Source organism: Poecilia mexicana, unplaced genomic scaffold, assembly GCF_051168715.1.
Source record: "Poecilia mexicana isolate PSO_F unplaced genomic scaffold, ASM5116871v1 scaffold_17, whole genome shotgun sequence".
NCBI lineage: Eukaryota > Metazoa > Chordata > Actinopteri > Cyprinodontiformes > Poeciliidae > Poecilia > Poecilia mexicana.
In genome coordinates, this window is record NW_028263386.1 from 1,300,620 (window position 1) to 1,313,340 (window position 12,721).

Genomic DNA, 12,721 nt, shown 5'->3' on the forward strand with positions numbered 1-12,721 from the left:
CCCTCAGCCCTTCTCAAACATCCAGAGGTTTGACTGAAGTGTGAATGAGGCTCCATGAGGCTCTGAGTTCATCAGGAGACATGAAGTGGTTTCATCAGCAGCAGATCAGGGAGAATTAATGATGCTGGTCGTCTGACTGGACTGAGATGATTCACTTTACAATCTATCAGCTCTGATGTTGGTTTCAATAAAAACAATGAAAATGTTTCCAGGAAGCAGAACCAAACCACAGAGATGCAGCAGATGATGAGTTTGTAGAGCAGCAGATCTGAATCTGTTCTCAGTGGTTATTAGAAGCCACCAAACTGCTGGCAGCCAATCAGACTTCCTTTCCTGCAGCTGTGTGGGTTTGTGCTCTGCAGCCTCCACACCGTTAGCTGTGGCTTCTCACTTTAATAACACAATGACAGTTACAAGCATCGACTGAAACAATGGTTCAGGAAGCACCTGTGTTCTTCATCTGAGAGAGAAACAGCTCAGAGCTGAACTCACAGCTCAGCAATCAGCTCCATCAGTGAATCACATCAGGCTGTTCAATGGCTCAAATACATGATAATAATTAGAGTAAAGATTGAAACACCAGCAGCTGAATCTAAACTCTGATCAGTTTTTCTGTTTTTCTCTTGATGCAGCAGGAAGATTTCAGCTCACAGGAACAAACAAAGCAGCAACAAAACCACTGAGACAGAAACTCAAACCACTGAGACAAACATTCATGTTGTTTAGTTCCTGTCAACCAGCAGCAGGCGGCCATGTTGGTTCTGATCCGGTCTCGTTGGTTCAACCCGTCAGAGGAGTCTGGACGTCTCCATCACAGCTGAACCTCTAACTGGTTTGGTCTCTGAGGACCAGCTCTGCACTGGTTTCCATCGGACCTCAGGGTCCTGTTACCATGGCAACCCCCAGATCCTCTGCTGACTCCTTCTGGGTCTCATCAGAACCATCTGGGTTCTCTGCATCCTGTCATTCAGAACCAGCTCTTTGCACAGCTTCATTAAGGTTCTGTTGTTCCTTATCTCTGCATCAGTGTCAGAACTCTGAACCCGTCCTTCTGGACCTCTCACCATGTTTTTACTGCTTTAGCTTCAGGAAGGTGGAACCGACCAGAGAAACCAGGCAGGAATCAGGAGAAGATTTTACAGAGACTTCAGGATCGTCCTGATTCAGGGAGCAGCAGCTCAGCGGTGAGGAACCAGGTGGCTGCATGTCTGGGACCCCGTCTCACTTCCTGGGTTTTTATGTGGGTTTTTCTGTGCAGAGGGTTTTTCCACCCCAACCTGTCATTTATGGATCCAGAGTCACATATTTACTGACTTCATCTCCTCTAACCAAAGGGCAGCGCCACCCAGACTGCAGCCTCATTCATTCATTCATTCATTCATTCATTCATTCATTCATTCATTCATTCATTCTACCTGTTATAACTGTCTGAATAAAAAGTGTTTTTGATCAAAGTCTTTGATTCAGACGTTCATTAAAGTGAAGCTGATGCTTCTCAGCTTGTTGCTCATCAGCCTCAGTAGATGAAACATGTTGGGACAGAAACTCCTGGTTTGATGGACAATTTAACAACAAATCAAGTCATTTAGTCACAAACAGCTGTTTAATGAAACATCAGGGATTTTACACAAAGTTGAGCTACAATGAAATAAAGACAAATGAAGTAGAAAGAAAATAATCAGAGAAGATCTAAATCACAGACGGCAGCTGAGGAACAAATCATCACCTGGATGGAAATCCTAACAGTAAATCTGAGAAGGTGGAATAAAAATATTCTTGTAATGTGTGACTTAAATGATAAGGAGCTTTAAAACAGTCAGTGGTTGCAGCGATGGCCTCGGAGTAAAGAGCTCAACAGATGAACGGAGGCCTCAGTTCTCAATGCTGCCTGTTGACTTTGCTGCATATTTTCTCCTCTCATAACCGACTTTCCTGTTAGATCACTATCAATAAAAGCCATTAGGACCAAAAGTCACTTAAAAATACACCAAACAATCAGCAGCGATAAAGCAGGAGAAGCTGCAGCAGAGGGTTCAGCTGGGGGCCGGTCCCTTGGTCCTGAGGACCATCAGCAGAGAGAGTCCACAGCAGTACACCAGACTCTTCACTATCAGCACTGAGTAGAGCAGGCAGAGCAGCTTCACTCGGTTCAGGAACATCAGGATCCAGGGACAAACCTCTGGAACAGAACAGGAGGAAAATGTTTGGAGTTAAACAGAAATGTCCGTCCTCTGCTGCAGCTGCAGCTGAGTCCCTGCCTGGTCTCCCAGCTTCCTCACCTTGTGTTGCTGGGGCCTCCACTGGGCCCCCCTCATGCCGCACAGAGCAGCGGTATCTAGATGTGTTGCGTTGATCCCGATCCACCAGTAAGATGGAGGCGGTGCGGTTCGGCTCTCTGAGCTCCAGCTGCTCTCGTCAAATAACAAAATTTATTCATTTTGTGACAAACTGTTTTTTTGTTATTATTCTGTTTAACTATTATTTTGTATACATTAATTTATTCCTGGTAAATATTTTTGTGCTTTGAGGTATTTTGATAATAAATAATCTAAGTTTAAAATAATTTAGCACAAATTAGTATATTTCCTTTGATCACCAAAAACCTTTATTATTATTATTACTATTATTATTATTATTATTATTATTATTATTATTATTATTATTATTATTATTATTATTATTATTATTATTATTATTCACTGTTTACAAACATTAATTGCTAAACATATTTTTTTATCTTAAGACTTTGACTTTGATGCTTTAATTTCACTAATTAATAACAGAAAAATATACAAAACATTTAATAACTTCAACATTTATTAGTAATCTGGAATATAAATCCACATGTCATCTGAAGTTGTGTTTAAGTTTCTGAGTGAAGCTGATTGATCAGATTGATCTGTGATTTGTTGACTTTTCTGATCAAAGCGTCACGTTGGAGGAGAAATAAAAACTAAAGTTACACAAAAAACTTTAATGGTTTCTTATAAACTAAAGTCAAAATAAAATCAAATGTATGTAATATTATGTAAAATTTTGTAAAAAATAAAATAAAATTAAATAAAATGTAGTGTAAATTATAGCAGATATAAAATTGGAAAAAATATTTTACACATTTGCTTAATTAAAGGAAATGCATTCAGATAACAAACTGGTTTTGGTTTCAATTAAAATAATAACAAAGTAAAATGTAAATTCTCAGAACATTTTACTGAGAATTTGTCTCTTTATTTAAAACAAGTGAAGTTAAAACACGAATTAAATGCAGTCCTGGATGTTGTGTAGTTTTAAATAAAAGTCACCAAATGGATGTGATTTTTATTTTATTTTTATTTTTTTACTTTGAAATGAAGCAGAAAAAAATGTCACATGTTCTAACAAACATTTAAGAAGTTTCTAATTTATTGGTAAATATTTTTGTTCTAATTAAAACTATAAGGTCTCAGTTTATGAGTCACATTTATATGTTTTTAACTGCAGCTGGAGATAAATATTATATGATATGATATTATGTTATGCTATGTTATATTATATTATATTATATTATATTATATTATATTATATTATGTTATATTATATTATATTATATTATGTTATATTATATTATATTATATTATATTATATTATATTATGTTATATTATATTATATTATATTATGTTATATTATATTATATTATATTATATTATGTTATATTATGTTATATTATATTATATTATATTATATTATATTATATTATATTATATTATATTATATTATATTATATTATATTATATTATATTATATCATATTATATTGAGCTCTGATGAAATATTAGGAAATGCAGAACAAAATAGCAGCCCGTCAGTGAAAAGTTATGTTTCTCTCTGTTTATTTCCCAAACTAATAATTTTTTACATGTGCAAATAAAATTTTAATTAATCTCCATTTTTATAGTTTTTTCCAAATTTTCAAATATTTCTAATTAACTGTGTTTTTAAATCTTTGTAAATATAAAAACATTTTCAACACTTTTTATCTTTTAAATCAAAAACATTTCAAACAGATTTCACACATTTATAGAGTTCATAAAAATAAAAAATAGAAAGATTTGAATTAATTTGTCTGGATTTTTGGTTGCAGTTAAAGAAGAAAATATTTTACACTGAATGAAATAATAAGGAACCAAAATAAATGTTTTAATTTAAAAATAAAACTGTTTTTGTTCTGCAGTGAAGATTAAATGTTTCTATTTATCTCTGGTTTCTGTTTTTTTTACATGATGAAATTTCTACTAACGACCAAAAGCATCATAAACGCTGAAGCAGCAGAAAGTGATTTAAACACGTTTCCATTCTTACCGGTTCCATCGAGTTTGGATCCAGAACCAAAGATCAGGTAAGTGTAGAATGAGCCGACACACAAACTGCAGAAATCTGTCTGCTGCTGACCGGGTCAGCTGAGCAGAACCGGTCCAGATCTCCATGTTTTCCTCAGAATCAGCTGGAATGAAGTTTGCTGCTTCTTCATGACTGGATGCAGATTTAAAAAGTGTCTGAATGAGAAGGAGACAGTCACAATGTGAGCTGCTGCTCAGCAGATCAGAACCGTCCTGCTGAAGCTGCTGTGAGGTTCTGATGGACCAGAACCATCAGAAATGTGCTGTGAAGGTCCAAAGTGGGTCTGAAGGAAGCTCTGCAGACATCATGTCTAAAGCTCTCATCTCTCCCACTGGGTCTCCTGGTTTGTTGGGACGTCGTCTTGCTGAAAGTCTTCAGTGTTCAGTCTGAGCTGCAGCTGCTGAGATCTCCTGAGATCATGAATGCAGCACGGAGGGAGGGCTGTGGTTTCCTGGAGGCTGGTGGAGCCATGAAGCTCACACTGATCAGGGATGGAGGCTGGCAGCAGAGGTCATGACCTTTCACACTGATCAGGGATGGAGGCTGGCAGCAGAGGTCATGACCTTTCACACTGATCAGGGATGGAGGCTGGCAGCAGAGGTCATGACCTTTCACACTGATCAGGGATGGAGGCTGGCAGCAGAGGTCATGACCTTTCACACTGATCAGGGATGGAGGCTGGCAGCAGAGGTCATGACCTTTCACACTGATCAGGGATGGAGGCTGGCAGCAGAGGTCATGACCTTTCACACTGATCAGGGATGGAGGCTGGCAGCAGAGGTCATGACCTTTCACACTGATCAGGGATGGAGGCTGGCAGCAGAGGTCATGACCTTTCACACTGACAATCTGAAATCTCACCTGCACTCTTTGAAAAACGAAATAGTACATTTTTCTGTATCTTTCCTCTGGTACCAGAAAGTAATCACCCTGTAAAGGAACAACAGTCAGAACAACAAACACCTGGCAGAAACATTTATTGTAAAAGAGGGACACAGATATTGAGGAGAAAATTTTCCTTCAGTTGCTTTTAAAAACGTTTATATAGAAACATTCCAACATGTAAATAAAGTATTATCTGACTCACATCTCCACAGGGATTATTAGAATATAACAGTATTTATAACAGACAAATAATAACAGTATTTACTTTTATCTGCTCTATTAATAACCGTTTAGAGAAGTTCTGTTCTGGTTCGGAGGATGGAATCGGTTTGGCTGCCAAGCTGCTGTTCGCCTCCAGTCCAGCAGGGGGCGGGAATGGACCAATCAGCTGCTTTGTCTCAGTTTGACCTCCAGCGGAAGTAAAACAAAACGGCTCCAGCAGCGGATTGTGTTGTGTTTTTGTTCCTCAGCTGAATATCTCAGTAACAATGTCTTCAGTTCAGCATCTGAGAGATTTTATCAGAGACAGACTAACTGCTGCTGCGGAAGAAATCTTCACCGAGGTTGAAAAAACCATCGTCCGCTACGAGGAGGACATTAAACTGCTGGAAATCCACTGGAAGCCTCAGATAAAACTCACCAGAACCGGTACGTTAAAAAGAACAGATGAAGCTCCGTTAATCAGAGAAACTTCCAGATGAGATGTTTGGAGATAAATGTTCGTTTTTCGAAAAGTTTCGCAATCAGAGCTCGATGGCGACACCTGCTGGTCGAAGTTAGGAATCGACCAACCGATCAACATTAAACAAAACTGAATTAATTTTTAGAGGTGACTTAATAAATGGCTACAGTTTCTAAATACTGATTATAAGGTGATAATGTTAATTTTAAAGTTATGTTGATGCCGTTATTCCTCCAGATGAAAGATGATCAGCGGCAGGAGCTTCGGATCTTTTTGCCTAGTTAAATCCAGGAGGTTGTTTTGTTTCAGGCCTTGTCCTGTTGGTCACTGTGTTTAACTACAGGTTTGATCACTGGGGCAGGATCTGTATCAACTGAAGGGTGTTTTTACTTGACTGTGATTTCAAGCAGACATTTTAAGTCGTCCATTTTATTTTCAAGCTTTGGAGATGAAACATGGTTTTCTCTTTTCACCAAGCGATAGAAAACATCCTGAACTTCAACCCGGGTCATTGATCAACTACTGATAAATGACAGAATCAGCAAAGAAAGAATGTTAGTATAAAAAAATCTGTTCTTTTTCTTTTAAATGAGAAAACATTTTATTGATTAAAATACAATATGATTCAAATGTAATCTCAAGTTTGAAGTATGTAAAAGTTTTTTATAGAATAGATATTTCTAATCTTTTTTTCATGTTATTACTCCTCTTGATAGAGAAAATGCAGCTGGAAGATATTAAAGAAAACCTAAAACGGTTCCAGCTGCTCCAATAAACCAGCAGAGATGAAGTCAGAGTTCTGGAGGAACTGATAGGAGTTTAAATTCATGTCAGGTTTACTTCGAACTCGGGTCTCTGGAGTTTATCAGATCAGACACAAAGTTTATGAGTTTGGTTGGGTTGGATTTTATTTCTCTATCTAAACTTTAATGATTCCTGCTGAGGACGGGCTGCTTTGAAACGCCAGTCCTGTTTTACTGAACACACCGGTGACTTTTTCTGTCACTGTTTCTTCCTTCATAGCTGCTAATAACAGTTAGCTTCATCAACAGCTCACTGGTGGAAGTGAGAGTATTAAAGTATTAAAACTTGATTTAATGGATCTTGAGGCAGATAATTTGCCTCCAGAAACTTTAAAAGTTGTCATACTCAAACCAAACATTTGATGTCTTGTGTTTTCTGTTTCTCTAGACGTCCCAAAGCAACATGAAGATGAGGAAGAGGAAGATCTCACTGACCAGCTCTGTAATCAGATGATGAGCTGGAATGAGAACCAGGAGCGATCAGAGCCTCCACATGACAGCGACAGCAACCAGGAGCTGGGACATCAGCTGCTGAAGGAGGAACCAGAAGCTCCTCGGGTTAAAGAGGAGCAGCAGGAAGTCTGCTGCAGTCAGGAGGGACAGAGTTTTACTCAGACTGTGACTCTGCAACAAACTGATTTCAGTGAAGAAGAACCAAACTTTGAGCATCTCGACTCCAACAATGTTTCTGCTCTGGAGAACCAAGATGAAGCAGGAAGCTACAGTCCTGCGTTAGCGAGTTGGGCTGAAACTGTCCCAGATGAATCCTGGGAATGTCACGTCTGTGGGAGAGTCTTCAAATCTCAGTATAACATGTTGCGACATCTCAGAGGCCACTCAGGGGAGAAGCCACTGTGCTGTAAAATATGTGGAAAAGTGTTTGTACAAACATGTCATCTGAAAGAGCACATCCAAATGCACACCGGCGCCAAGCCCTTCTCCTGTGAAATCTGTGGGAAACATTTTACCAGGAAGTCTAGCCTGAAAGTTCACAGAAAAACTCACACAGGTGACAAGCCTTATTCATGTGAAACCTGTGGGAAACGTTTTAGCAGAAGTTTTTGTTTGAAAGTTCACAGAAAAACCCACACAGGCGTTAAGCCTTTTTCATGTGAAATCTGTGGGAAAAGCTTCCGTGAAAAATGGTATCTGAAATTCCACAGGAAGACCCACACAGGTGAGCGGCCATATTCATGCCAAACATGCGATGAAAGTTTTAATAGTGTGAATGAACTGATTTGTCACCAGAAAGTCCACAAAACTCTGAGGGATTTCTGGTGAGATCTGAGGTTTCTGGGGAGTCGTTTCACGTTTCCCAGTTCTCCAGATGTTTCCGTCATCCAGCCGTTGACTTTCACACCGATGGAAACAGCATGTTTTAAAGCTGCTGCAGCAGTTTATTTTTACATTTTTAACATAATTCTTACATCAACATAACCAAGAGGTCCATGCAGTACAATCTGAATATGTTAAGAAATGTATGTGAGTCAGGAGTCGTCAAAATGGGATACAGGGAAAGGATGTTACCATGGCGACTCCTTTTCATACATAGAAGGGGTTGGATGAGAGCAGACTTTAACTGGACCAAAATGGCCGTGTTTCCTGTGGTTGATGTTCTGATGAAACACTGTAGACTGTTAACCTGCAGGATGAAAACATTTGTGTTACTTTGAATGAACCGTTTCTCCTGAGCACTGATGGACGTTTCAGACTGAAGGTTAAATCTGTTCCAACATTTATTTCTATTTAATTGATTGCTAAGCAAAGTTGTAAAGTTTAGATTTTTCTTTAATGTCCTATAAAACATTTTGTTTTGCCCTGTATGTTAAATGAATAAAGTTTCCTTGCTTGGGGCCATTTTTACTGCTCCAGTTTATTCTAACATGATTTCAGTCAGAGTTCAGTGGTTCCACATGTCGAGTCCTGATCCAGAGAAACCAGTTCGTCCTGCTGATGTTGGACCTAAATCAGCACCAATCAGGTTCTGGAGTCAAGATATCAACAGAAACATGGAAAAAACTGCTCAGTGATTAGCAGAATGGTTTGAATAGTTATTAGTTTTCCATTAATAATCAATCATGTACAATCAGTTCTGCAACTTTTGATATAAGAATTGCCCCTCAAAATTGATTCTTAGCCTGAAAAGATGCCTCTCATTTTTAATTGGCAACAACCTTGATTAAAAATGATTTCAAATTCAAACCTGCCAGTCGTGTCAATACTTTTTGCATAACAATGTGGCCAAACAGACATCATGGTGTTGACTTAATCTGTCAACAGATGCTAAAAATCTGCCGGTCAGTCATATTTTGTCATTGATGTGTTGGTGGTTTGAGTGATGTTCCTACAACAGAGCATATAAATATCCACAGGTACTTTGACATAACACCTGGCATGTCTCTGTGCACTGCTGTGACACACAGACTCAGAAAATGGAAGAAGGATCCGTCTTTTCCCTGTCTCAACTACATCGTGTGGGAATTTTAACGAGACAGATTCCAGAGCCGCATGAACAACACAGACCGTTTTTATTTAGTGTGACCTGAACCCAACCTTGGTTCCGACCCGCCTGGCCACTAGGAAATGTCTGGATGGTCCCGATGGCCAGACCGCTCTGGTTGGAATGACAGAAACATTACAACCTGTAAATACAGGCAAGGTATAAATATTAATGTATTATCAGACTCACATTTCCACAGGGGTTATTAAAAAATAAGCACTGAAGGAAATGAAAATAACTTTTGCTTGTATGCTTGATTATTTTCTGGTCTATTAATAACAGTTTAGAGAAGTTCTGGTCCGGTTCAGAGAAGGTGATCCGTTTTGCTGCTGTTCGCCTCCAGTCCAGCAGGGGGCGGAAATGGACCAACCAGCTGCTTTGTCTCAGTTTGACCCCCAGCGGAAGTAAAACAAAACGGCTCCAGCAGCAGCTGTGTTGTGTTTTTGTTCCTCAGCTGAATATCTCAGTAACAATGTCTTCAGTTCAGCATCTGAGAGATTTTATCAGAGAGAGACTAACTGCTGCTGCGGAAGAAATCTTCACCGAGGTTGAAAAAACCATCGTCCGCTACGAGGAGGACATTAAACTGCTGGAAATCCACTGGAAACCTCAGATAAAACTCAACAGAATCGGTACGTTAATAAAGCTGCGATGGAGAAACGGATATTTGTTAATCATTGAAACTTTCAGTTGAGTTGAGTTGAAATAAAGGCTCGTTTTTCGAAAAGTTTTGTTATGAAAGCTCGATGGGGACACCTGCTGGTCGATTCCTAATTATTTGCTCATTTAGGACCAATTAATTTTCTCCTGAATGAAGACCAGGGACAAATACATTCTGTCAAATATGACTGAATTAATTTTTAGAGGTGACTTAAAAATTACTGCATTTACTACTAAAAATTGACCAGTCAGAATGGGATTATAATGTGATGTAAAGTTGCTGTTTATTATCTTGACACTGATAGCTGCCGGTTACCTTACAGGTTATCATGTCTGGTGTTAATGTGAGGATGTTCAGCATTTTTAATATATGACCTGTCCAGAAAAAGAATAAATTATTGCTCAAAAAGAAGGTATTTAGTTGGAAATGCTCTTACTTTCTCTACTAACCATTCTTTGGGTTAATTTCACATTCATGATTTTTTTTTCCAGCCACATTTCTGACTAAAAGATGATGGTTCTCCAGTTTCTTTCCAGCTTTTATTGCTTTGAAAAGTTCTGAATCCAGTTTTAGAAGTTTCTGCTTCTCCTTTAGTAGTGTCACATTGTTTTTTCATGATGATTTGAGCTTGGCCCTGCTGTCAACATGACTTTCAGAAATGAGAAGCTTCTCGTTGCATCTGATGGGGATAAATATGTTGTAGCAGCAGAAAGTTAATCGGATAATCAGAAAAATAATCATAATAATCAGAAAGATAATCAGATGTGCAGTAATGACCCAGAAGGAGACTCAGACTTATCTGCTTAGTTAAATCCAAGTGACTTTTTTACTTCTTACGTTTTAAGTCATGTGTTTAACTACAGTAACCAATAAAACAGACAAGTTTGATCACTGGGACACAGTTTGTTGTACTGAGTATCAAACTAAGGGAGAATTTGTTCATTGTTCAGGTTATTCATATTTTATTCTCTTTTCACTCAAGATGTCCAACTAAACCACTGATGAATGACTCAGTTATTAAACATTTGATGTCTTGTGTTTTCTGTTTCTCTAGACGTCCCAAAGCAACATGAAGATGAGGAAGAGGAAGATCTCACTGACCAGCTCTGTAATCAGATGATGAGCTGGAATGAGAACCAGGAGCGATCAGAGCCTCCACATGACAGCGACAGCAACCAGGAGCTGGGACATCAGCTGCTGAAGGAGGAACCAGAAGCTCCTCGGGTTAAAGAGGAGCAGCAGGAAGTCTGCTGCAGTCAGGAGGGACAGAGTTTTACTCAGACTGTGACTCTGCAACAAACTGATTTCAGTGAAGAAGAACAAAACTTTGAGCATCTCGACTCCAACAATGTTTCTGCTCTGGAGAACCAAGATGAAGCAGGAAGCTACAGTCCTGCGTTAGCGTGTCGGTCCAGAATGGCTCCAAATGAATCCTTTAAATGTCATGTCTGTGGGAAAGTCTTCCAGTCTAAGTATAACACGTTGCGACATCTCAGAGTCCACTCAGGCGAGAAGCCATTCTCCTGTAAAATATGTGGAAAAGTCTTCACACAAAACTCTCACGTGAAAGAGCACATGAAAAGGCACACCGGTGTCAAGCCCTTTTCCTGTGAAACCTGTGGGAAATGTTTTCCCAGACGTTTTAATTTAAAGGTTCACAGAAAAACCCACACACACAGCAAGTTTATTCCATGCGAAATCTGTGGGAAAAGCTTCCGGGCCACATGCAGACCCACACATGTGAGCGGCCATATTCATGTGTAAAATGTGGTGAAAGCTTTAGCAGTGAGTGAACTGACCTGTCACCAGAGAGTCCACAGAGGGATCTCCAGTGAATGAGCAACACGTGGGAAAAGCTTCGGTAGAATCCAGGTGATTGGATGAGAGCAGACTTTAACTGGACCAAAATGGCCGTGTTTCCTGTGGTTGATGTTCTGATGAAACACTGTAGACTGTTAACCTGCAGGATGAAAACATTTGTGTTACTTTCTCTGATGAATGAACCGTTTCTCCTGAACACTGATGGACGTTTCAGACTGAAGGTTAAATCTGTTCCAACATTTATTTCTATTTATTTGATTGCTAAATGTTTGACATCCTGAGCTTGATTGCTAAGCAAAGTTGTAAAGTTTTTTTGTGGTTTTAATTATCCTTTTATTTCAGGAAGAACCTTTTGGATTACCCTGTGTAAGAATTGTTCTGTATAAATAAAGTTGCCTTGCTTGGGATCATCATTTTATTTGAACATGGAATCAGTTGTAGTTCATGTTGCTGTGATTTTAGATCATTTTTCATTTACTTTTGAGAGTCATCATGTAGAAGAAACCTCTGCAGTTTTTCAAATTAAATGAAATGTAGATAAGAATTAATTCTCTCAAAATTGATTCTCCTTTGCATCTGTTATAGAACAGCTTTAAAAGATGCCTCTTATTTTTAATCAGAAACAAACTTCTCACTTGGATGGAAGTGATTTTAAATCCGTACCTCAGAGAGGTGTCAATCCTTTTTATTTCTTTAACTGTGTGTAACCAGGATAATATTTACATTTTGTTAGATTCAGTTTTATTTATTTTATTTAAAGATTTAATTAAAAAAAATCTCCTTTCCTTAATTTATTCAGTACAAACTAAACCTCGCGAGAACAACACTGTTCTCGCGAGGTTTTAAAGTCACATGACAGCTGCACGTCAGCGTCCTAAATTGACAGCTGCTGTTTATATGGCTGATGAACAGCAGCCTATGGAGGAGATGCTGTCAGATGCTGATATGCAGACATGTGAATGTTCAGCCAAAACGTTCAAGCGATCACAGTT

At 38.7% G+C, this 12,721-nt stretch overlaps 1 protein-coding gene, 2 long non-coding RNA genes and 1 pseudogene across 4 annotated transcripts; 3 read left to right on the top strand and 1 right to left on the bottom strand.

The window, feature by feature from the left end:
* The first annotated feature begins 214 nt into the window (after positions 1 to 214).
* Positions 215 to 1,454, top strand: LOC148154493 (uncharacterized). The gene is made up of 2 exons (XR_015765798.1): positions 215 to 999; positions 1,084 to 1,454. It is a non-coding gene; the product is annotated as an uncharacterized LOC148154493 (long non-coding RNA).
* A 130-nt stretch (positions 1,455 to 1,584) lies between these two features.
* On the bottom strand, positions 1,585 to 5,190 carry LOC148154494 (uncharacterized). The gene is made up of 3 exons (XR_015765793.1): positions 4,339 to 5,190; positions 2,280 to 2,406; positions 1,585 to 2,179 (listed from the first exon to the last, which is right to left on the bottom strand). It is a non-coding gene; the product is annotated as an uncharacterized LOC148154494 (long non-coding RNA).
* A 427-nt stretch (positions 5,191 to 5,617) lies between these two features.
* On the top strand, positions 5,618 to 8,600 carry LOC148154495 (uncharacterized). The gene is made up of 2 exons (XM_088014525.1): positions 5,618 to 5,910; positions 7,136 to 8,600. Exons 1-2 carry the CDS (start codon positions 5,751 to 5,753, stop codon positions 8,026 to 8,028), a joined length of 1,053 nt encoding a protein of 350 aa, XP_087870651.1. The 5' UTR covers positions 5,618 to 5,750; the 3' UTR covers positions 8,029 to 8,600.
* A 930-nt stretch (positions 8,601 to 9,530) lies between these two features.
* Positions 9,531 to 12,142, top strand: LOC148154496 (uncharacterized; annotated as a pseudogene). The gene is made up of 2 exons (XR_015765791.1): positions 9,531 to 9,879; positions 10,963 to 12,142. The product of XR_015765791.1 is annotated as an uncharacterized LOC148154496 (transcript).
* Positions 12,143 to 12,721: the final 579 nt, after the last annotated feature.